Source organism: Parasteatoda tepidariorum, chromosome 2 (assembly GCF_982258835.1).
Source record: "Parasteatoda tepidariorum strain Cologne lab strain chromosome 2, Ptep-v5.0, whole genome shotgun sequence".
Taxonomy (NCBI): domain Eukaryota; kingdom Metazoa; phylum Arthropoda; class Arachnida; order Araneae; family Theridiidae; genus Parasteatoda; species Parasteatoda tepidariorum.
Genome location: NC_141756.1, coordinates 95,651,294 through 95,677,851, shown reverse-complemented (window position 1 = coordinate 95,677,851; position 26,558 = coordinate 95,651,294). Strand labels below are relative to the sequence as shown.

Genomic DNA, 26,558 nt, shown 5'->3' with positions numbered 1-26,558 from the left:
AAAAAATGTTGCAAGGGTACTGTGATCCCATAAAAACGGCTTTTCTACGCTTTGGAGTAAGTATCTAGATGTTCGGAACAATTTTCAATCTTTGTTTTGGCACACTTTTTCTTTCTCTCCTTTGCTGTAACTTTGATATTTTTGCTCTTAACTCTACCACTGCTTATTGGAACCTTGACAACAATGCTGGACTCCTTGGTTTGAAGAGGTGTTAATCACAATTATTTTGGGTTCAGGACTAGGGTGTTGTACTACTACTACGTTTGGTCCATCAAACTGCCGCTTGAAACTAAAAATTACAAAAAAATAATAAGTAATAAAAATAGTCATATTATTATTGCATGTTATGCAATATTTACCACTTTATTAACCCTTTGACGCAAAATTTTCATTAAACATATTTTTCATCTTTTTTTTCATTATTTTGTATTAATAACTAAATTCAAACTACATTTTTTGAATTCTATATTTTGGAACAAATATAATTCCACGAATATCATAGATTTTCTATAATTAAATTACAACAAAATATATTTTTAATTGAAATTCGAGTTTCAGAAAAAAATATGTTAAAGAGACACTGGTGTGCCATTTGCGCCAAAGGGTTAAATACTTCATACTAAGGTTATGGTTTCAAAATATAGGCTTCGTAATAAAAAAATAAGAAATATTATTATTTATTATGTTTACTAATGTTATTATTATGTTTACTATGTTTACTAATCCATTTTAAATGTATAACTGAATTTTTTGAAGCGCATGGTAATCAGAGGGGGGAAAGGGTGATCGAACCTGATTCATATCAACACGTGTTCTGTTTAATTATTTTTAAGTACTTTTTTTTGTTTCACCTGGGTTGCAAAATAGTTTTTAATCCTACGGTCGGTAAATTCATTTGATCTGTTTATTGCTTACGTGAATATGATAACTTTGATAGGAAATGTTTGATATAAATTTAAATTCTATTTTAGATTCAAATAATAAAATTTTTTGAGAGTAAAGTGAATGAAAGTAATTCCTAAGATATCATTTTAGCTCGTTGCCAATTCATTTATACGTTTTTAACTAGGAATGTGTTAACAATTATTCAGCTCTTGTGTTTACGGTTTTAGTCAGAAATATGAAACTTTCATAAATCAACACCGAAACGTGATTCTCATGATAAAAAAAACCTGAAAAGGAATTGGAACGATATTTTTAACATGTAAAATGGTGGCATTAGACAGAGATGGGAAAAATAGTATTTTAGAATTTTCTATTCAGTTGAGTAATTCAATGCTACTGAAAACGATGGAAAAAAATAAAGCATTTTGACTTGTATGTTGCTTCTTGCTCTCTTCATTTCCGCCTGGCGTCGCCATTGTTAGTGTTCAGAAAGATAGCGCTTGAGAATCACTTTTAATTGAGAAAAAGTAGATATTGCTGTTTAAAAATTTCAAAATCCGGCACTGTAACCTTAACAAGTGCTAGCTGAATAATCGTTTTTAACACTGTTCGTGACATATGCAAATACAGTAAAAATAGTGTGACCACTTCTGTACAAAATCTTTGTAAACAATATTTCCTTTACTTGCAAATATTTTAGAAGATTTTACAAGGCAAAACTATTTACACAATTTGAAAGATCATGCTGGAAGCTTCTAGAAATTGGGTCATTTTTGTCCATGCAAAATTCGGACCGAACAGAAATGTAATACATATAAAGAAATTTATAATTTCTTTCTAGCTTTAATGCCATCAATTTTAAAATCATTATATAGGATTGAAATGTTTATATTAGAATGTTTTTAGAATTATAGTGGTATTAAGAAAAGAAAAAAGCTATTGGTTAGTCCAAAAAATTCGATCCGGTTTTTGATAGGAAGAACTCCCAAAGGTCCGCTAAAAATATTCAAGTATAGTAACAAACTACTCGTCAAAGCAATTTAAAGTTTTCCTAATTTCGCAACCTCTTCAATTTAGATAATATTCATCTAGTATGCATAAAATTTATGTAATAAGTTTCAATATATGCAATAAATTTCCAAATCTTTATGGTGACTAAGAATATGTAATTATCAATTTTCAAAAGCAAAAAAAAATCTATTTTTTAGTAAAAATTTTGCTGCCACTTGAATATTTTTCGCGGACCTTTCGGAGCTACGCTTATCGAAAATCGGCACGAATTTTCTGGATGACCCAATATTAATTTCCTACTCTCACTTTTGTTGATGCAAATTTTGCATGGGTAATTACTGTAACCCCATTACTGTTACCTTCAAACGTAATCTTTCAAAAGTTGACAATAGTTTTGCCTTGTAAAACAATTGCTGTCAAAAGAAAAAATGTTTACAAAGTGATAGTATAAAAGTTTTCTCATTATTTTGTCCCGTACCTTGGAATACTTCATGCAACATTTCATCCCGTCCTCTCAAACGGCATTTTCGCAAAGTTTTCATATTTTAGCAAATATATGTGCAATAACCGGGTAATTACTTTTTTCTCTACAAATTTTTCTCTCAAATTTCTACAAAAGTGTATCTAAATGAATATTTTTTTTCAGTCGCTATACTATATTTCATTTTAAAAAGTAATAAGTCCTCGTACCTACCCATTTTGATTAGACTCCTTGCGGTTGGCAGAGAAGCTGAAAAATGTTGACATTTTGATATTTTAGTAAACGGTCACGGTTTGATGAGAATTTATTTCATATTAATTTTGCAATGTTAAGGAAACAAACATTTTAATTAATCTCTTTAACGATCAATAATTATTGCGTCGCAAATATGTTCAAATGCTGTTACGAATTGGAGAAATGTGGGTAATTTTAAATCAAGTGAGTAATTTTTATGTTTACTAACACTTACGCTTTAAAAATTGCAATTCATTTATTACCGATCCAATTTAGAAGCTGCATATGTCTAATTTATCGCTGTTTTTTTTTTCAAGATAAGAACTTGTAAAGGAATAACTAAGGATAGGTAGGTACTTTATTTACGTTGCACTAGAGCTGCACAATGGATTGTATGCGACCGTCTGGGTAACATCCCTGAAGATAATCCGAAGACATGCCATTGCAATTTTGTTCCTCTGAGGAGGGGATGGTTCCTCTGCTTTGGTAACCCGATGACCTGCTCGCGGAGACGAACACTTTACAGTAGAACAATTTAAAGAGGACCGATATCGCGCACCCACTCTGTCCCTTCGTTGGTACGCAGGTGGATCAAAGTGGTCACCCACCCGCTTGCTGACCGCAGCTAGTGATGCTTGACTTCGGTTTTCTACTGGGAACCTTGTTTTTATGATCAGTTCTCGGCAGAACCCGAATAAGTAAGGAACTGATTTTAATCTATGTTAAAAAAATCGTAAGTGCCGCCACTGTTTTGATTATTTAACTAAAATTTACATGTTATTCCGCTGTATAAAAACTATAACATTTTGAAAAATGTGCATGGGTTACATGGGGTATAATAAAATTAGTATCCGATGGTTAAATAGATAATTATTATCTATCAAACTTGTGGTAAAAAGTACCATACGGTAAGTATGGCACGGTAAGTATAGTATTAAAAAGTACTGCAAGCCACAGGAATTCACCTTGTTTTGTTTATGAATTTAGCGATCTTTTTTATATTCAAATTAGTTTTACAGTAACTGATTGCACTATTTAATATTTTTCGCGAATGTTTTCTCGCTTCTTTTCGCTATGCTGAAGAAAAAAAAACGGCTTTATGACAAATCCTATTTAAACTACACATCGTAATTTAAAGTATAGAAAAGAAGTGAGTCCACATAAACCAAGAGTAAACCCTGAAGTTTCACACGCTGAAAAAAATTCAAAATATCAAAATGCGAACGCTTTATGAAAGAATTTCGCAGTAGAGAAGTGATCATACCACAATTCGTTTTGCTTTTTGATATTTTGAAGAAAAATTCTCTTTTCACCATTTGAAACGTATTGAATTTACTCTGGGTTTACCTAAACTCTTTTTTTTCTGTACTTTAATTTTTAAATTACTTTTTAGAATATACTTTAATTTTTAAATTACTTTTTAGAATGTACTTTAATTTTTAAATTACTTTTTAGAATATACTTTAATTTTTAAATTACTTTTTAGAATATACTTTGATTTTTAAATTACTTTTTAGAATATACTTTAATTTTTAAATTACTTTTTAGAATATACTTTAATTTTTAAATTACTTTTTAGAATATACTTTGATTTTTAAATTACAAAAAAAACATTATTTACATTTAATTTTTAAAACACTTTTTAGAATATACTTTAATTTTTAAATTACAAAAAATAGAATTCACTTTTAATTTTGAAATTTAGAATATACTTTAATTTTAAGTTACAGTCGGTAAAACAGAATTTGCCATGAAGCGTTTCTCCCGCACTATATCACACTCTTATCCAATTACATAAGTTATTGGGTAATTTTTTTCCCTTACTTTTTACTCAAAAATATTTTATGCTATACTTTGTCTGATAAGTCTGTCTAGTCTCTTGCTCTCTTTATTAAACAATGGGTCAGTTTCTTCGCTCTTAGCCTTAGGAGCTACTGTTCTGACGATACAGTTCGAAAACAATCTGAAAAGTTTTATCGGTTTTCATCTTAAGAGAAGAGTGGATATATTCCTTTCTTGCCTTTTTGTTATAAATAAACGATTCTGTGTCGAATTCAAATGATTTGAAATCAAACTTTCAATTTTAATACATATTTACAACAATGCACCGACAAGAATTTTGTCACTTTTTTTATCAAATTACAAATTTATTTAAAATGTACATTTGTAAACTTAGAATTTGATTGTTGTATTTAAATTAGAACTATCAAATCAAATTCAGTTGGAATGCTCCCAAAGCTTGTAAAAATGTGTATTTTCTTTTAAGATTTTAACTTATTTATTGTAGTTAAATTTTCTGACAGAAATACTTGGATTATTGACAACAAAAAAATTATTATTAAAAAACGGAATAACAACGCCATGTGAAATTTATGAATTGCATGTATCTAAAATTCAACAATTAAACGATAGACTACTTAAAAGTTGAAGAAACTTGAGCGGGCTCCAAAACCTGTGTGCCCTGGAACAAACCCCTTCTTTCACTCGATTTTTTGCTTTCATTTGATTGAGTAGGCAATATTCCAATCCTTTCATTCAGAGTCGTGATGGCTCAGGAGATCCAATGAAATAAACCGGGTTCGAATCCCAGCGATGGCTGGTCGATACGAATCCGCATGTGGCTTGCACAGACCACAGTGCTGAAGTGAAATATCCTCAGTGGTAGACGGATCATGGGTTAGAGCCCTCTTGCCGTCAGGCTAACTGCGGGAGGTTCTCATGGTCTTCCTCTCCATGTAATCTAAATGCGGGTGAGTTCCATCAAAAAGTGAAGTCAAATTTCTCCCAATACTTGATCGTGGAGTTTCCTTGTCTTCTGGATCGGGTTCAAAATTACAAGGCTACTGAATTTGAACATTACGGATTGAGTCGTAAACCAAAAAATTGGTTCGGCTGTCCAATGACGGTTTTAAAATAAAATAATCTTTTCATTCTGTGTCTCGGAACTGATGTATTCAACGATTAACTACGACTAAAACGACTGCCTGAGTTTTTATTTTGTGCTTTTTGCATTGATTTCTACGGTTCTGCAAAGAAATATTGGTGAAACTTTTGTTAAATTTTCTTACCCTGAGAATAGGTCTCTCACCATATTCATAGAAAAAGGTATAGGTATAGGGATCATTCTAGGTGGACCTCTCATCATCATCCCCATACTAGCTCCATGAAGCAGTGCTTTCATCATGAAATCCGAATGATGAGCATCTACTAAAGCAATCATCATTAACAGACTTATGGCTGTATATTTATATGCTAACATCTTCGACGTCTGTAACGAGAAAAACAGAAAAAGTTAATCTATATATATCAAAAACAAAACCCTCTCTCAAAAAGGCAAAATTCTCTTTTTTATCAGAGAGATAGAACGCAAAAATTCAGATCAAGTGCTCTTTATGAGATAAATAGAAAAACTAAACATGTTTATTTTTACACTTTGGAATTATTTGAGTAGTTAAAGAGTAATTAGCCTAATTAACAATAATGCTAAATAACACGCCTTAACCATGATAGAAGTCTGAAATCGGGGTCATGTGTTAATTATCAGATATAAAGAGAAACTAAAAAAAAAAGTTTCATTTCGATATTTTGTAATTATCTGGATAATTAGCTTAATTGATATCACAAATAAAATGATAACTATGCGCAGTAGTTTAATTTAGTTGAAAAAGAGAATTTCAATGACAATATAGACTTACAGGGGTTGGAAAAAAATTATGGACACTTCTATACTTACTTATTTTTTCATATTTCTCAGAAATACTTTGAGAATTACTTTAAAACTTTAGAAGTGTTAAGATTATGCGAATTCTCAGACATATCAATAAAGTTTAAAGGTTTGAGAGACCGAGAATAAATTACGAGAGAAAAAGAATGTTTTTAAACACCCTATATCAAATACACTAGCAATTTCTATCAAATAATTGGGTTAATTTATCCAATAACTGTATAAAGTTTCGTAAACCTAGCTTAAATATTCATGGAAATATGAATATTCTTACAAAAACGATTATTTATATTTACTATTATTATTATTATTATTTATTTTATTTATATTTATTATTATTATTATTTATATTTATTATTTTTTTATTTACACTTTCTGATTATTACTACGGAAATATTCCATAAAATTAAGCAAACTTTTTAGAGTAATTCTTAAATAATAATGAAAAAATCGTTTTAAAATTTGAAAAAAACTTTTAAAAATTGCACTAAGTATGAGTACTAAAGTATTTTTTTCATAGTACGCACTCCCAAAAAACATTAAAAATAGTTTTTCTTCATAATTTTCCTTTGAATCGTATTTGATTACTTATAAAAGGCCAATTTTAAATATCTTGGAATTGTAAATTGCCATTAGCAATTTAGCAAGTAGCTTTTTTATTGAACAATAAGGGGTTTTTCGCGAATTTTATTATACAATAAAATTTAACAACGAATGATACTTTTCTAATATGATGGTTTGGACAGCAAAATGTGATGGCGTTACGTCAGTTAATAGGAACTCACTTAATAGGGTGAGGTCATATATAATGAGGATATCATTTTCAATATATCTTGTTTAATAATTTTTGGAAAATCATTTTCAGGTTTAAATTTGCAAAAAAATTGAGAGAAACTTCTATAATTTTCAAGATATTTAAATCACAATTGTTTCATAAGTATACAAATACGATTCAGAACAAAATTATGAAAAAATTTTTAATGCTTTTCGTGCTTGCGAAGTATGAAAGAATGGCTTTAAATGCTCATATCTTTTGCAACTTTTAATAATTTTAAAATTATTTTTTGTTATTATATTTTCTTGTATATTAATTAAAGATTACACGAAATATTTTTTTTTGTTTTATTGAATATTTCTGTAGTTATAGTAGAATAACGTAAGCCAAAAAAGATTAGCTTTTCGTAAAGAAGTCCATATTTCATAAATATTTGAGCTATGTTTACGAAATTGTGTGAAGTTATTGCATATGATAGCTGAAGTAGTTGATGCAAGTTACAAGCTTACTGCTGTATAGGCTGTTTGGCATAGAATATTTAGAGGCACTATTTTTTGTTCGTAGTATATTACCAGTCCCTCGAACCTATAAACGCTTTAAACTTTATTGATATGTCTGAAAAATCGCATCGTATTTCTTGAGAAGTATGAAAAAATGTGTTAGTATTTTTGTCCAATCCCTGTATGTCACGAATGCTAATTATCTTCTAACGTATACATAATTGCCAACTTTTCTGTATTTACCAAAATTTTTAATATTTAAAGTGATATCAAAATTAGGATTCTATAACTGATATCTGGTTTAATAAATTTGATTTTAAAAAAATTCGAGCTCATTTTAACAACATCATTTAGAAATGTCTTAATACATAAGGTCTAATAAATTTTTGATGGAATATTTAACTAATGACGAAGTTTAAACTAATACAGTAGTTAATTATTTTTTTACTCATATTACTACCACTAGAAAAAAACTTTTATCTGAGAAAGCAAATGTTGGCAGCTATGTGATGCATTACATCTGCACATTACTCTTCTTATACATACTCTCCAACTACAACAGAATTTCCATATATTTTCAAAATATTTTTTCATGTGGTGGTAAAAGTAATGCATCAATAATTTAATAAAAACAGTGATTGCTATTTTAACAATGATTTGGTCCGTATAGATAAAAGTAAAGGCGGTAAAATTTTGTGTATGCTTTTATGAGTTAAGTAATTTTAACACTAGATTGCCATAGGAAGTCATTGTGACTGCTTTTATTTTTAATTAGAAAAACAATGATGTATAATAATGACACAATTTCTTAGAATTTTGTACAACATACAATTTTTTTATTGTAAGAATTTACCAATAACTTGTTATATAACTGTAAATAATATAAAAAAAATATTAAAAATTAATTTTCAACAAATTTCTTTACACTTTATTTATTCTTTTACAATCCAGTCTATTTGACTGCTTTTGGGCAATATAGATATGTACTAAGTTTCAGTCTTTCTAGTGTTAAGGGAGGTTGTTTTGTTGATATACGGAGACATTCTTGTTACAGTTTGTCTATAGAAAGAGCCCCCTTAGCTACAAAGTCTAAGGCCGTCTGCTGCTATGAAAAGAAGAAACAGCGTATTTCAAAGAGGTGAGCTTCTTTATCCTCTGATGCCCTTTCTCTCTCCAACCCGAACGGAAACCAATCAAATATCGACCCAACACCTCTTTTTGAAATAGTTAAGCCTCGTAACCATAGTTACCGCAACTTATCCAGACGAATGGCGAGGGGAGTTCTTTCCATAGACGAACTATAACTTTCACTCTTTCGAGAACAATTTTTTGAAGTAGTAGTAAAGCGATAACCAAATTACAATCATAAGCAAGAATATATATATTTTTTATTTTGTCAGAGTTTCCATTGTTATAGTACAAGGTGGCCACAATTTGGAAAAAATTAAAAAGTGGTAAAAATTCGACAATACAAACTGTTTTAGCTTTATCTCGCTACCAAGAATATATATGAAATACCCAAATATGACGTCCAACTTGGGCAACTTACAAAATTTTCTTGTACAGAGTATAAACTTTGATGGTAACCAACCCGAATGCACAGTACAACTGTATATAAATATTCTAATTCTTTATCTCTTCCTTTAATCCTAACACCATAATTAGTTTTAGCCCCAGGGTGGGTTTTTACCAGTAAAAACCACTGATAAATACTAGTAGCCCATGTATATTTACTGACACATATAGTTATTTGTTATCAATATCAAACTGTTAGAAATATATTATTGCCATATTATAGCTAATATTAAGAACTATTAAGTAATGTATATTTATATGTATATGAGCAAATAACAAACAATTGGACAGGTGATATAATGTAAGCTTTCTCTTAAATTGTAATTGTAAAACAAATTTTTCACATAACCAGTTGAGGTAAATCTTCTCACTATTAAAAACTTAGAAAACTAATACTAGCTAATAACAATTAATTAAATATTAAAATCATATTTACAAATTGCATTATTATATACCATTACTTTACAGATGCATTTATATACAGAAAATAATTGAATAACTAGAAAGCTCAAACACAAGATTTTGGAATTTTATAAAAAGAATTAAATATTAATAAGAATTTCTTTTTCTTTCTCCTTTCCTCACAAAAGAATAATTGGAACGTTAAAAAAATATGCAGTAGTGACAAAGATATTGTTATATAAGGATTTATCTTACCAATCTTTTGTCATTTATTTTTATAAAATTAGATTAGGATAAAATAATGTTACTTTGCGTGAGCATTTGTAAGGACAAAATTATTCAAAATCGTCATTTAATCATGTTAAAAGTATAAAAAGTAAGTTTATATATGAAGATTTTAAAAATCAGAAGAACAACAAAAATGAATATCAGTTAGAATATCATTAGAAATCAGGCTAAAAATGCTATCAAGTTGTGAGACCAGACCACTGACAATATATTAATGCACTAATAATTAATTTTGGTCAAATGTTCGAATAAATTAAAAATCCATATACGATAAATATTAAAAAAATACCCATGCCAAAAAAAGTCTTATAGTGGTTAAAGAAAAAGATCAGAAGATAATACAAAAAAAAATATCAGTCCAAATCAAGACAATTTTAGTGTAAAATATTATTTAAAAAATTAGAGCAAGAAAACCAAGATGAAGAAAAACCAACTATGAAGTTATAATTTGCAAAATTAAACACCTATTTAAAAAGTTATAATTTATAGTTTGCTTAAATTTTTTTTCCAACTTTTTCAAAACTGGTAAACTAAAATTTTATTCCAAAGATTGGATAAAAAATTTTTGAAATTTCAGAATGACCTTATACTATAAACAAATACATATTCATATAAATTTGTTCCTATCATATTTTTAATATTTAGACTGCTGAAAAAATTACATTATTTTGTGGTTAGCAGACTTAAAATAGTTTTTATTAAATTTGATAAAAACTAATCCTTTAAATAGTTCAACTTAACATAGTTTTTACATAGGCATACTTAAGAATAAAAAATATATTTAACCTTCTGCTATTTTCGATTATAACACACTCATTTAGCGTAAACATTATTTATTAATACTTTTTAAGAATTAAATTCATTGTTGCAAATACAATACAAGATTGATTAAAAAACACAAGTAGTCATAAGTAAGTACACATACTTAATGCTAAATATCATTGTTTTCCGTTAATCCTGTATTCTCTTCCAAACACTACACTTCAACTAACATTAGAACTCAAACAAGTTAATAACTAACAACATATTGCCGAAACATAGAAAAGTTTTTGCAAATGAAGTGCAATGGTCTTTTGAATTCTTTGATAAAACTGTTATTAACACATGTAAAGATACATTCTTTTAAAGTATGCAGCAGAATTTTATAAAACAGCAGAGGTATTTTTCTTTTAGGGATTAAGATAGGCCGGGATAACCTGGTTGGCTGGGCGCTTGAGTCATGTTCGTGAGAACGGGAGTTCGAATCCATCCGGCTGAAGACTACCCGTGTAGCATATGGTGACTGGGGCATGTTGAACCTGGTGGATTACAAAGTCCTCCATGTTCCCATAACAAATTATACCTCTGGAGTACTGAATTGGAGATTGATCGTTCTCTTTTTCAGGTCAAAATTGCGCTCTGTGGATCAATGAATGAATACATGAAAGGGTCTGCTCTATAAATGGGTGTGACGTAAGTAGAATTCTTGTCCATAGATGGCGTCACTAGAAAATAAGAGCACTCGCACCCCCTTTGCCTTAATAGCCGGCGACAACAACAACAGGGATTTAGACAATTTAGCTGCCCTCTACGCATAAGCATTTCGGGTTGAAATTGTAAGAAAAAAGCAAAGTGAAATTATTTTTGTTTTTCGCTTTTCTACATTTTTACCATAAATAAAAAAGTGTCTTTTAGTTATCTTTATGTTGACTTAACGAACTTGTTACAAACATAAAGTTTTTGTATATTTATAATAATTTATATTAATATTTATAATTTATATTTATGCATTTTTTGCATATTTATATTTTGAATAGTATTATAAAGGAGTTACAATAAAGCTCTAAAACAGAACAATAAAAAATCAAGAGAAAAAAAAAGGTTAAAAAAGAGTATCAAGTAAATTTCAACACTTTCAAAAAATTTTAGATCTGAAAATTATAATATTAATGTTTAGTACAATAATGTTTAGTACAATATACCATTTTAACAATGTTCCAAATTCCTGTTTCAAAACTGTTAAATTAGTTACTGTTAATACCTGCTTCAATACTGTTCTGTACAATTTAAGTTGGTTACAGAAACAGCAGAAACAATCAGAAGTTTTTCTAAGGGTGGGGCAAATGTTCCTTTTATCAAAACAGTTAATACTATACCAATAATTGATATGAAATAAAGGGTAAAATTAAAGGGTAAAGGTTATGGGTATTTACGTATTAACATGTTATAGATTATATTTTACACACCCGGTTCGGGTTTGTAAAATACATAACATAATTCATAAGTGGCCATTAATTTCACGAAAAAATAGAAAATTATCTCAATTTTAAATTATCATGCTTTATTACGGAATATAAAAATTATTTCGTTTTTTTTCCAGGTTGATGCAAAATCGGAATGATTTTTCAACCAGTTTTTATTTTCAAAAATATACGATTGGTGTTTTAAGTACCATCGGTAAATAAAAGTTACTTACTTCATGAGTATCCAATAATTTAAATAAAGGTTAATCAAACATCTATTGTCTTGTTTTTTTTCTTCCTAAACTAATTTGTTACCATTCACACTAAAATACAGATTTCTTATCAAATAAGAAACAATGAATAAATGAGTTTTCAAGAACTAATACACAATGTAATCCATAGTTCTGTAAGAAAACACACATAAGTATTAACCAACTTGTTGCAGTTAACAAAATCAATGTAAATCCTAATGGAACAAACTACGCATAACAAACTCACGCTCCGACAACATTCTTAAAAAACTCTAATTTTTCTCTCATTTCATCATTATATAGCCAAAGGAAAGAAGGAACTTATATTCACGAGGAACTCAGATTTGAATTTTATTTAAACGAGCCGTGTCATTTTCCTAATATCTGGAGAGTCACTTTTCTGTGGCCACCGATTGGAACGAAATTACTCTCAAAAAATCGTTTGAATATCACATCTTCACGTAACAAATGAATAAGCAAATATTACTTTTATAATTTTTTTTCACTATAATGAAAGCTCTCATTCTTTTGTTATCCAAAATTGGATATTAATTAGAAGATGTGCAGTGATATTTTGTTGGATTTGCCCTAAAAATCCATTTAATCACTGTTATGGAGTCACAAAAGCAGCGGCTGGCAAAATAATGGCAAATGTTTGAAGGATGCATGCTCGTTTTAGTAGGTTATTCAGAGCTATAACAATCGTTTGTCGTAAAAATGAAAACAATTTAGAATGTTTTACGTTTATTCTATGGTACTGTAAATCTTTAAAAATGCTATAAATGTAAAATAAATGTTGTTGAATAACTGTCATTTATTTAACAACAGTTAAATTAGCAAATAAGAAAATTAAATTGAAACACATAATAAGCATAAAAAAGCATCAATGTCATCAATAGTAAAAAATGAAAAAAAGTGTTCAGATTTTATTAAGATGAGTCACAGAAGCACTGTAGCCTTCTTTAAAAAGACAATATAAACTAAAATAAACTCAGTGCAATAAACTGAGATGGGCACAGTAGGACCAAGGCCTACTGTGCCCATCTCAGTTTTCTTTGACCTTGGGCTCTGGGGTGCAGGAGCAGATGTTCCGGTTAGGTGGTCAGCCGAAAGCGAAACCCCCTGTGTTTAATTCCCAAGCATGCTTGGTACTTATTTATCGACCCACTGAAAGGCTGAGTCAACCTTGCCCGCCCCGAGGATCAAACCCAGGACTTGTGGCACGGGAGCGCGAAGCGCTTCCACTCAGCCACCGGGTGTCAAAAAGACAATATAGTCGAATATATAATCTGCAAAAATTAATAATAATGATTCAGGGCTCGAAAAAACTCAGAAATTCTACCCGTCCCCGAGGACGGCTTGTCCAACAATGTACCCGTCCTCCTTTGTAACTATCTCGTAGCTTCTAAATAAATAAAAATATAATTTTCTCTTATTTATTACTAACATTTATATAAATTGCACAATGAATTAGTAAGTACTAGGATTACAAATACTAGGATTACATTATACAGTAATAAAAGAAATAGGTTACTAATAGCAAAACCTAGTATTTCTTTTATGAAATAATTTATTTCTTTTATGAAATAATTTATTTCTTTTATGAAATAATTTATTTCTTTTATGAAATAATTTAAATGACAAAGGTCAAGTTATCTGGAATGTCAATTTATTCGAGGTACTGCGTTTTTTAAATGAATCAAATATGACGTTTGCCAGTTCCACATCAAGCGAATGATTTACAGAGGCTTCTGCACAGAAATCTGAAAGGGGTTTTCCATTTAGGTGGATGTTCATAATTGCGTTTAACTCTTCTTGTTTAAGACCAGTAAGTAATGTGTTTTTTTTGTAAGTTCATTGCTGAAAAGCCTCTTTCAACCACTGCAGTGCTCCCATACAGAGAAAACATTAATTCCACCATGCGCAGTATGTTGCTGTATTTCTAGATTAGAGGGTCATTTTAGAAGTGAGGGGCTAGACTCTTGTAAGATAACAAAAATTGAAAGTGTATCACGAACATTAACGGAAAAATGGCCGTCCGCGCGGAAGTTGGATTCGAGAAATTTGTTGTCCGCGAGGAATTTTTGACCGCCGAGGACATGCGGACGGGCGGTTTTTCGAGCCCTGATAATGATATATTTACAGACAAAAGACAACATATCTACCGTATAGCCAAAATAGAATAATCATAGGCATTGCACAACTTATAACTAAACATATTCCAACGTTAAAATGATAATATACAGGGATCGGACAAAAATATGGAAACACTTCAATACTAACTTTATGTAAACAATCTTACTTTCAGCGAGCAAGGGTTTTGAAAAATTTTGCATGGCGAAATTGCTTATTTAATTTGGACGAACATGTTTGAAGCCTTTAGGAATGGTGTCTTTTTTACCCATTCAAAATTTACATCGATCAAAATGAGCGTAGGAAGTTAAAAGCCTTTTTTCACCACTATAATTTTAAAAGCATTCATCAATCTTATAGCATGATATCAAAATTGCTAGTATTAAAGATGCTATTAATATGCTAGTATTAAATATATTATTAACTTCCTTTCCTAATTTAGGTCGTTCCTAAATTTGTTTCAGCAAAAAGTACCCCGTTTCTAAAGGCTTCATGATTGTGTCAACAGTTTTGCCATGAAAAATCTTCCAAAATTTATGCTGCTAAAAAATTAATTGTTTGCATAGAAGTGTCCTATTTAAGTTTTGCATATTTCAAAAGTGCAAAACTTAAATAGTATCAAAAGTGTTTGCACATTTTTGTCCTATAGCAATTTTTCTATAACACTTGATGCTAATCAATTTTTCCTATATCAGCATTGATAAAAACCACTTTTCTTTAAAAAAAATTGTATTTCCAGTCACCATCTAGTATTTCCGTTCCTGCGCCCTATTGAAAATAAAATCGCAGATTTTTTTGATAAAACGAAATATTTTAACTATCACAGTATTTTAACAATTTAAGTAATAATATTTTCAGAGGTGCAATAATTTGAAAAAATTTGAAAAGTGATGACAAATGTTTTGTGGGTTTAAAAACATTTGTGGGTTTTGTGGGATTTTTAAAGACATAAGTTTCACGCCAATTCTAGAAATTCAGTTGGTCAATTGTGTCACAGATATTTAATTTTCAAATATTTCCGACCAGTATTTAAAGCATTTTGTTTCCTCAACCTTTTTCAACCAGTTTTCAAATATTTTTTGGAATGTGGGTACCCTTATTTAGTTTTAAAATCGAAAGCAGAGTTGCTTTTAAAGTAAGGTAAAATTTAAAACTTAATTATTTTGCTAGCTTGAAATTAAATTGAAATTTTTGTTTTTTAATTTAAAGTAAATTGATTATGACTTTTTAATATTTTATAGGACGTTGTGACCACTATTAGCGGAATGCATGTTTGTTTCAAACCTTTGGAAACAGATAATGATAACCCAAAAACCTATAAAAGTTATAAAACTTCATTTATTTAGTTTCCTTAAAACGATCTTTGTTACATGAGCATTTATCTCTATATCTCAGTTGATATATAATGTATTTAAAAGTGAAAAAAAATCAAAATTTTAAGAAATATGAAAAGTTAACTTTTTAACTATTATTTTTATTTAAATGAAAACCTTTCTTATCTATTATATTTAATGAATTCTGTCTAAAAATTAATTCTATAAATATTTTTTAAAAGATAGAATGAATAAGTCTTAGCTAAGAAAAAGTTGGTTTCTCAATTTGATTACTCTTTCGTGATTACGCAAAATACATTCTGACTATCAATTGTTGATAAAATTAGATTAATTAAGAAAGGAAATTACATTTCCTTTTCCTTAAATCATTTTAATGATTCATTAGAGTTTATTAAACATTAAAACACTCATTATTAGACGATATGTTCCAAATTTAGTTTTATTTTATGAAATGTAAATATTATATAATCGCTATTTAATGACTCAATATAGATACTTTATTAATAATGTAAACTGGGTCTGATAATATACCAGAACAGGAAACTCCTAATTTACAAAGATTAGCTACAAAAAACCTCTTTTCTTTCAAAGCAACTTATGGAAGCCTGAAGGCAAGGAAAAGAATCGCCATTTTTTATTTCATGCACCACTAGAATTGCGGTTAACAGTTACTACACTATTCATCTGCTTTATAATAAGTCATTATTATGCACGTGATATTGCGATCATATTGATGGTGGTCAATGTTAAAAATAGACTGGGAGTCTGTGTGAGAAGTAGTTGCATTTCATTACACTCGTTTGGAAGGAAATGGAAAGTATCCTTACTATATGAGTTGTTTAATAAGAAAAGGAAGTAGTTAAAAAATGAATGGGTGAAAGGAAATATTCATATTTAATGGATGGATGTGTCCCTTTATGGTTATAAATCACAATCATAGACTAAAAGATTATGTTAGCTTCAATTCTAGTAATTCATATATGAGGAAGTTTCAAAAACCAAAATGAAATGGTACACTTGTAATATCATTTGAAATTTAATTATTAAATTATAAATTACTACTTTGATGGAAATTATTTTCTGTAGGATTTAACAAAAATTTATCGTGGGTCTTAAAAACGTATGACATCGGTAGTGAATTCAAGTTAATATTAACAGTGATCGAATCTTTGATTGAATCTTGATGACACTGTGGTTCAAGACATTAAGCTGTCATTTTGATGTTCTATACCCAGGAGCGGCTTAAATCCATTTAAGTTCAAAATTAGTGCGAACAAATTTGCCTGGGAATCAAATGGAAACTGGTGCATTGGAATATATATATATTTTCTTTTAATTTAATTTTTTTTTTAAAAAATGTTATTAAAATTTTGCTGAGTTCACAGGTTTTTTAAAAGATTATGCTGTACTGAAGTCAATTCTAAAACAAAAGACTAGAATAAATAAATAAAAAATATCAATAACTTATGCTTTCCCACATTTTAAAATCTAAAACTATTCTATGTAAAAAATTTATTCATCATTTCTTTCCCTTAACATGAAAATAAATCTTCGAAATGAATTTGAAATATACTTTAAAATTAAGATTAATTTGGTTAAAAAAAAATTTAAAATTTTTTTTTTTGTAATTATAATGCATCATTTTAATAAGTAGTACATGTCTCATTCTAACACCTTTTTTACAGAACTAAAAAATCTTAAATATTCAGAGCTAGAAAATTTCGTCAACTATTAACAATGTTTCAGTGGTGTACCATTGAAAGTTAAAATTTAAAAATGCGTTATATATTAAACCCACATTTTCATTAAGGTATATCAGTGCACAATTTATAATACAGATAGATATTGACCATCTAAAATAGTTGGATTTAATTACGTAAATTCAAAAGAACGCAAGAACGTATTGACCTTTCTTTTCGATTGACTTTTCTTTCACAGCGATTGTAAAGGAGCGGCAAATGGACCCGTGTGGCGTAAGTTCGTGAATAATCACGTGACTTCCGCTTTAAGTGAAAACTAAAGTAACCATTTTCGCTTTTAAAAAAACTTAATAAATAGCACTCATAGGAAAGTAATAATATGTTTTCTGGGAGTTTTGAGAGATTCTGAATGCATTAAGATTTTTTTTTAAATTACTGTAATTGGCCATAATTATATTTTTATTTTACATTATAACCGTCGTTGAACAGCCGATCCAATTTTATAGGCTTACAACTACTAATGTTCAACTTCGTATCCTTGTGATTTTGAACCCAATCTAGAAGACAAGGGAACCCCTGGATCGATTATTCGGAGAAATTTGCCTTCGTGGAGGACTTTTTGATGGAGTTAACCAGCATTTGCGTTACATGGAGAGGAAGACCACGAAGACCTCCCACGGTTAGCCTGACGGCAAGGGGACTCTAACCCATGATCCATCTACCACTGAGGATATTTCACGTCAGCATTGGGATTGGTGCAAGCCGGATGCGGAATTAGTATCCCAGTCATTGCTGGGATTCGAACCCGATTCACCTTATTAGAAGGTGAACTCTCTATCCCCTGAACCATCGCTGCTCTCCATTATTAGATTATATAGGTGGACAGAGTTTCTGCAAAACAAATCCTAAAAATGCGACCTTTTTCTTCTTTGGAGAAAGGAACCGTTCTTTTAAAAAGGACGCTAGATTCAAATGGGTTAAGAAGCATAGGCAAGATCAAATTCAAAAGCTTGCTTTACTTTTTTATTACTCTAACTTGTTTGATTAACCACAAAACAGAACTATAATTAACCATTTGCATTCGAGAGTGCTTCTCCGGTACCCGGTATGTACCACTCTGAATGTTAAACTTTTTACATTGATAACATTATTTAATGTTCTATTAAGCTTAAATATCATCATCTGTATATACAACTACATAATAGTATCCTACATTGCACGTCTGTAAATATTATGCATCATCATTATCACCTCAGCATAATTTTAAGTCCTACTAACAGCCGCACAATTGTAATTCCGTTTATTTTCCTCACTACACTACCATACCTCATCAAATCAATTTCAAGATAAATAAGAAAAGGGCTACTTCGGGGCCTCAGGCACTGTGTCTTTAATGGCAGTTGTGTAAATTGTAGGTTTTGTTTTGTAAACTCTTAGTTTTTGCTTATTTTTTATAATTGCAGAAAGAACTTAACTAAAGGAACTTAAGATATTGGCTCATTGTTTAGGATTTAGAAATAATGTCTATCTTTGTATGATAAGAAAGTTTCTGAGCAAAAATTACTAGCTAATTTCTTGATATTGTCAAAATCAAAATTAAGGGGAAAGAGTGAAGCTAAGTTTATATTTTTATTATTCTATTCATTTTTTCTTCTCATTTCGCTATTTGATTAACCTTAAAACAAACAACTATTAAATATTATTTTTTTAGAGTTTGGAAATAAGTAAAATGTACCTATCTTAATATTCTATGAAGAATTCTAATTTTTCAGCAAAGATTTGCAGATCAAACCTTGAATGTTGGCAAGATCAGATTCACGGCTATAATTCCAGCCCTATTTTTTATTATTATCATTGTTCTGTTTTGTTGTTCTTTTGTTTTGTGATAGCCTTGAACATCAACTTCTGGTAAAATTTAATTTTGTTTAAAAAAAAGTTTTGGAATAAAAAGAATGAACATGTGCTATCAGGTGTATAACGTCAATATGTTTCCCCCTTTTTTATTTTTGTATCTCCTATTTCAAATAGAACTACCTGTAGAAATCTAGGCCGATCATTTTATTCCATTGAGAAGAGTATTAAAAGGATAAATTTCATCATTTTAGTTTCTGTTCGCAACTGAATTCGAATCACGTGTTTGCTTGAAGCCTAAAACTCTCCCTCTCGTTCCAGAGAAAGTGTTATTTTTAACTTCCGCCGACACCCGAGGGATGGCTTGTTCCAATTCCGGTCAACAACAAAAAAGAACAAAACAAAACAACAAGAAGAAAAAATCTGATGATGAAAAAGGAAAGTGGTCATCGTGGAAAGTAGAACAAACGAGAAAAATGGCGGAATCTGGATTGGCCCATTTGCTCGGCCAATTTTAGAAGCTGATGCAGCTGGTTCTGGTTCAATAAACTTCAATTGCAAGAAACGAAATGCGTGCTTCAAGATTGGATTTATATTGTAATGATATTGGTGACAATGATGCCGACAAGCAGATTAGAACTCCCGACATGCATGTTCGTAAATTTAGTCCTTCATTATTATAATGTTTTGCATAAGAATACAAGCTATTGCCAAAACAAAAGTTTTCAATAATTTCTAGTTAATACGAAAAAAAAAAATTTTTTTTGTCAGACGTAAAAAAAATTGGTAAATCTCTTTTGAAAGGCGTGAGAAAAATTTACAGGGGAGATGAGCCTCAAGTTTTTCGCTTTAGGGCTGAAAAAAAAAAACGAAATTATAATCTCCTTCTTAGTTTACTTGAAACATGCTGTTTTTAAAATTTTTTATTTTATTTATTTTATTCTTATTTCTAGTTTTTAGTCTGATAATTTGTTTTAGACATCCGACAGGGTAAAAATCGGCAATTTGGGTGAAATTTTCGATATGATATATTATTATTGTTATTATTGTTATCATTATTATCCATATTAATATGTTCTTTCATTAGCTTTGCAAAACCCATTAAAATTTTTATTTCCGATTTTTAGAAACTAAGTTACAATTCTTTTTCGTTAAAAGACATGAGAAACTGAAACCGGAAATAAGCTTACGAAAACGAAACTAAAATGTTATTTGTTTTGTTCTGATTATTTGAACCTTTAGTTATTTGAATTGATTATACTTATAGGATAAATAAAATTCATTTTCAGAAATTAAATTTCGAAATAGTAATTTTATAGTTACCAAAATTTTCTTGTATATTAAATGTATTTTCTGAATAATGTTAATTTTGAGAAAGTTTTTTTTTTTTGCGCTAACACACATTAAAAAAAAATCATAATAGAATTTTTAATGTAGATTCCATATAATGTTAGCGCTGTTTTGAACTAAAAGCTAAGGTCTAAGTTCAAATTTGTTACTTTTTAGTTTTATCAAGCTTTAAATAAGGAAATTTATAAAAATTCGATATTAAACGAAGTATTCAGTTCAATTTTTAAAAAAAAAGTTTTTAAGATTTTCTTTAAAAACACGAGTAATCACAATATTGATCTAGAAAATTAGAGCTGTTAGCGTAACATGTGTGATTTTTAAGCTCAAATTTGCCGTTATTATAAAAAATATTTTATAAATATTTAAACTTAACTTTAAATTTAAAATCTTAGAGCCCCTGTCTACCTAACATAAAATTAAATAATTAATTGGTCTTTTTATTAAAAATAAGTTTGTAGAAACCATTCGAACATCTGAAATTGGAATGGGAAAGATATTATAGAAAAACAATAAATTTTGCTTTCACAATTGGCGCACAATTGTAGCGGTATCAAGCGCAGCTAATTGAAACTAGAATACTCTAGCTAGACGGAGAGCGGACGAAATTTTGATTAACGCTATATTCTTTTTGTCTATAGTATGAGATTCAATTCAGCGGTCAAAAATAATATTGAAACTAGCACTGTTGTTAGCTTCAGTCGAGATTGAATTTCTCTAGCTAATCGAAAAACAGTCGAAATTTTGATTGCCATACTCCACTTTCAAAGCGACTAAATAAAAATGTAAGCGAAGCACAAACACTAAAAAGAGCAACCCACCAAATGTAGTTCTGTCTAGAACAGTGTTTCTTAACCTTTTTAGTAGAATGGACCCCTTTTAAAAATTTTTAAGAAGTCACGGACCACCCCCAGTGAAAAAAATAAACGCAAAAAACATCAATTATTACAAAACACATAATTTCATTATTTTAATAGTATACAAAAATTTTAAAATAAATATTTTTAATGTGAAGGTTGTTGCCGCTTTTTCTTAATTAATAAATTGAATTGAGGAATGGTTTTCAACAAAGCAACGCGCATATCATGTTCAACATTCAATCGATTTCGATGTTTTGTTTTCATTGTCACAAGTGTCGAAAATCCCGCTTCGCAAAGATACACTGTAGCAAATGGAATTATAGCTGCCACAGCTCATTTTACAATCAATGGGAAGGCTTCCAAAAATTTTAAAAATTAGGAGTAGTCGGCGGACCCCCAAAATTTTACCTATGGACCCCTAAAGGATCCATGAACCACAGGTTAAGAACCTCTGGTCTAGAACAACCATTGGACCGAACAACCATTGGAGATTTGAGACTAGTACTTCAACACTTCTTCAATGCTTATCTATTGTTTCATTTGCTCCGAAACCGTTCAAACATTAGGTAAGTATATTTCCTGACAATTTTGAACGCTGTTCAGAAAAATTAAGCAAATCACAAATCCTTTGTCATTCTTATGTAATAAGTTGCAGCATCTTCTTCTTGTTTTTGACTGTAGTAAGCTAGTTCTAGGATTCAGTTCCATAAAAAAAATGAAACTCAGCGCTAAACAAAGTTTCTCTTTTCTCCTATTATAAAATTATTAATCACACTAATTATTATTATTATTATTAAAAAAGCTACGTCATACAATTATTTTTTTATATTTTATACCCGATGCTGAGCAGCCGACCCAATTCTAAGTTAACGGCTATCAATGATCAACTCCGTAGCCTTGTGATTCTGAACCCGACCCAGAAGACAAGGGAACTCATGAATTAAATATAGGAACAAATTGGTCTCCGGAAGCAGAATATGTATCAACCAACCACCACTGAGCTTCTTCCTACTCCGTTTCGTGCCTTCATGCGCCATAGTAGATCAGCATTAACATAGTTTTTTTTCCACTAAAGAGTTAGATATGGCTTCTGCTCGGTTTTGCTCGACAACCTCCTGGAACTGCTTGCGGAGTTTTTCTTCTTCACAATTCTCCGTGATATTGGTTCACGAACAATAAATTTGATCTTCTTTCGCATTAGTAATAATTTGTGGTAAATTTTAGTTTTTTTTTAATTAGCAGGTGAAACTTAACAATAATCGTTGAACAGCTCTTGCCGTAAACAAGTTGCAAATTTATTCAATGCATAGAAAATATGTCTGATAAATTTGGGCTCTACCTGGCTTTGGAACTTAAAGCTATCTTTTGATTGATTTTTGTATAGTATATTTTTATGTAGTGAATTAGGAAGGTAGGATCAGACATACCTATCTTAGAGAACATGTCGTTATGAAATTGATGAGGGTCTGTTAATTTGTAAGGGAAGAAATGCGACTGCAAACATTTTTTTTACAACCCAGAAACCTGCGCACCCTTAAGGATCTAAAGATACAGTTTATTATTTAAATGTTAGCCGTAAAACTTATTGGAGAAAATTACGCTGTGAATTTTTTTATTTATTTATTTTTTACTTATTTATTTAATTTTTTTTTATTTATTTGTTTCTTTTTTTTTTTTTTTTTTTTTTTTGCATTTATACAAATACCAGGTCTTGATTAATTTTGCTGAGGAGATTTCAAATCTAAAACCAGTTTTGCTCTCAAAACTACATATTTTCTTTTTAATGACATTTTCAACCGATTTTTTGTTGTAATACACTAGTTTAAAAAAGGTGATGTAGGTACATTACGCTATTACGTAAAACAACATTAATAAAGAGTAGCGTAAATGTAGCGAGTAGCGTAAATGTAACATCTGGGGGAGTTAGGGCATATCATCTGGGTTAAAATTAAACAGTAACACGGAAATGAGATCGTACCCGGCTAGGGATGCTTCCCTGTTATGACCTGTTCAGAAAGAAACAGTCCTTAATAGGTAAGTACCCCTAGCTGCGTATGGTGACATTTCCAGGCATGGGTTCCAATGTAATTTTAATTCTGATTTGATAACGTCATTTAAAAAAAAACGGTATCTTGGAAATAGAAATCGATTGCAGTTTTGAAATCAGCAACACAAAAGTTTCGAAGATCTGTTAAAAAATCTCAAGCAACAGAAGAAAAAAAATTGTTCTCCAGTGCTTCTAAAATTAATTGGCGCAACAAGAGTAATTTTCCGCCCTCAATAAAAATCATTAAATTTAAAAGCATAGAAGAAAGACTAAAGGAAAAAGTTATAAAAGGATAGTATCTAAATCTCTATGTTAATTCAACTCATAAGTCAATTCACTGTGTACAGAGGCGTAGTATTCTTCGTATGTTGTTTTTTACTCCTACACGAAAGGGTGTTGTTTAAATAATAAAAGGTTTTGAATTTAAGTGTCCACTTAACTCGTCAGTTGCCATTAGACGACAGGTGATATTTTCGTTATGTACGATAAAGACAAGTTAGTGTAAAGAAATATTTACACAAGCTGCCAAATTCACGCTTGAATTTAGATGCCAAATTTGCGTTACATTGTTTAAACTATAAACTGGCTCCACCTTCCTCTGTTTGCTCTGCTCGCAAACCCCCCATGATTGCTTTGAATTGATAATCGTTTCTCCCTAAAATGTCGATGTTTTTTTTTCTTCCAAATACAAATAAAATTTTGTTAAATGAGTATAATTATTAAGCAGAGAAAATTTTTAAACGAAATATATTTATCAAGCAAAGAACTTAGGGCCGAGAAAGCCTGGTTGGCAGAACATTGGACTAATGTTCGTGAGAACGGGAGTTCGAATCTAGCCGGCCGAAAACTCTCTGTGTAGTAAATGATGACAGATGCACGGTACATCTGTCGAGCCACAAAGTCCTCCTTGTTCCCATATTCTCCTACTAATTATAATCGAATATAAAATTCTTTTATTTCATCGAACTCTGTACATTTGTAAACATACCTACCTGGGCCATTTCTCTTTCAGGGCTGAAAGCCTATATATATACTGAAAGAAGCAAAAACTGATAGGATAGGCATTTCATTTTAGCATTTTTTTTTTCGAGAAACATTAAATATCTGCAACTACAGAGATTTTTTTTTTTTTTTTTGCAATTAGCATATGTATAAAACTGCCTCTTTCCTGAGAATAAATATTGATTAAAAGTTTGAGGAAGAGAATATATTTACTCTTCCTAAAAACAATTTAAAACTGAAATGGTTTTACCAGCTTTTACTCTTTTCCGTCACTTTCACCCATGTTCCCTTTCATAAATGCAAAGTTGCCAACCAACCAAAATGTATTTAAATGTTTTTTAAATTTTATGAGCATTTAAAACACAGGGTGGTCACAGTCTGGAAAAAAAAAGGGGGGGGGGAACAAACGTCTTATAAGGTTATCGCAAAGTTCATAGACTTTAATTGTTAGTGAATTTCAGGAATTCAGTAGATCAGTTATCTCAGTCAGATCAGTTCAGAGATATATTGACCGTTCTCTTCTGAAACTAAAAGCGCTTACTAGTTTTTGAAAGAATTTAGTTTAAATTTTTTTTGTCCTGTGGTGGTTTTTCTTTGAGAAATAATAACACAAAATATGTACTTTGACATTTCGTTCTTTGTTTTATACATAAGTTTTAAAATAATTTTGATCACCATTTTGCATAAGAAACTTTTGTTGGTGGTTTGGTTGGTTAGATTTTGTTGCACCAATAACTTCTAGGTGAAATTTTAAAAAAATTATCTGATCACACAATAATTGTCTACATTTTTGTAATTTTATTGCTTCTAAGAGCGTGGTTTCTATCTCTCTCTCTCTATCTCTCTTTATATACATATATAAGTTAAAATTATAGAGAAAAAACACGGAAAATAATAAAGATTAATGAAAAGAAAAGAAGCAAAATTATTAAAATAAAATATTTTTTAAAAATATTTAAAAGCAAATTTTAAAAAAAATCTATTTAAAGGCCGGAAAACAAAAAAAAAAAAAATGAAAAGATATAATTATAATCTCTTCACCAGCTCTCACGAGTACATCAGCAAAAAAAGAAATAAGGGACGAACGATGAAAATAAAGAAAAAATAAAAAGTTTTATTATGGTGCGCAGGAGCTGCAAGTACTTGAAACCCATAAAATAATTTAAAAATTCAAAGAAACAATATATTTTTTTAAAGCGAAGAAAATTTGTTAATAAATAAAACGCTTTTAATAATAAATAATAATGTTTCCATATCCTCTATTCCTTCTCTGCGGAAACACTCTGAATCAAGATCAAAAGTTGAAGCCAATTCCGAGTAGGTTTTCCCACCTTGCAAATACTGTAAATAAATAAAACTGTTATGAATAACACCTACATCGATTCAGATTTTCCGTGTGTTATTTTGCAGAGACCTGAAAAAAAATCTCGTTATGGAATTTGTTCTGTTTTCAATTCTTCCTGTCCACCCTAAAAAATTGTTTAACTTTGTATCTGATGCAATGAAGGAAACATTCTTCATAATCATAAAAGTCAAGTGTTAATCAAGAAATAACATTCTCTCCAAATTTTTTTATTAAATGGCGTCATTCATATTGGCGAAATTCTCTAACGTTAGATTTCGCCAAGCATATAAGAAGAACTAGTAAGATTAAAGAAGGTAAAGATAAATAAAATAAAAGGTGAAAGTGTTCCAAACAAACCTCAAGGCAACTGGATGGGGGAAGGGGTTACAGAAAGGGAAATCCCAGTAACCATGATGGACTGACGTATACTTTCCGTCTTGTGGTCAGTGACTTCTGTATCTAAAATGGGTCAGAGTTGGCGTTTAGTTGGCGTTCAATAAAATCTTGCTAATGATAATTTTAATAGGAATAAATTTTATGATGCACATTCTATAATGCGTGAACAATCTTTCGTAAGTAGATTTTTTTTTA

At 29.9% G+C, this 26,558-nt stretch overlaps 1 protein-coding gene across 3 annotated transcripts; it reads right to left on the bottom strand.

Annotated features, from left to right (window-relative positions):
* Positions 1-26,505, bottom strand: LOC107454070 (uncharacterized). 3 transcript variants are annotated; one of them, XM_087157780.1, is made up of 4 exons: positions 26,325-26,505; positions 5,680-5,879; positions 2,591-2,626; positions 1-289 (listed from the first exon to the last, which is right to left on the bottom strand). In XM_087157780.1, the coding sequence occupies exons 2-4, from the start codon at positions 5,868-5,870 to the stop codon at positions 154-156; spliced, it is 363 nt and encodes a 120-aa protein (XP_087013906.1). In that variant the 5' UTR covers positions 5,871-5,879; positions 26,325-26,505; the 3' UTR covers positions 1-153. The 3 variants fall into 3 exon arrangements, with proteins under 3 accessions (XP_087013906.1, XP_087013905.1, XP_087013907.1); XM_087157779.1 differs by lacking the exon at positions 26,325-26,505 and adding an exon at positions 12,331-12,707; XM_087157781.1 differs by lacking the exons at positions 2,591-2,626; positions 26,325-26,505 and adding an exon at positions 12,331-12,707.
* Positions 26,506-26,558: the final 53 nt, after the last annotated feature.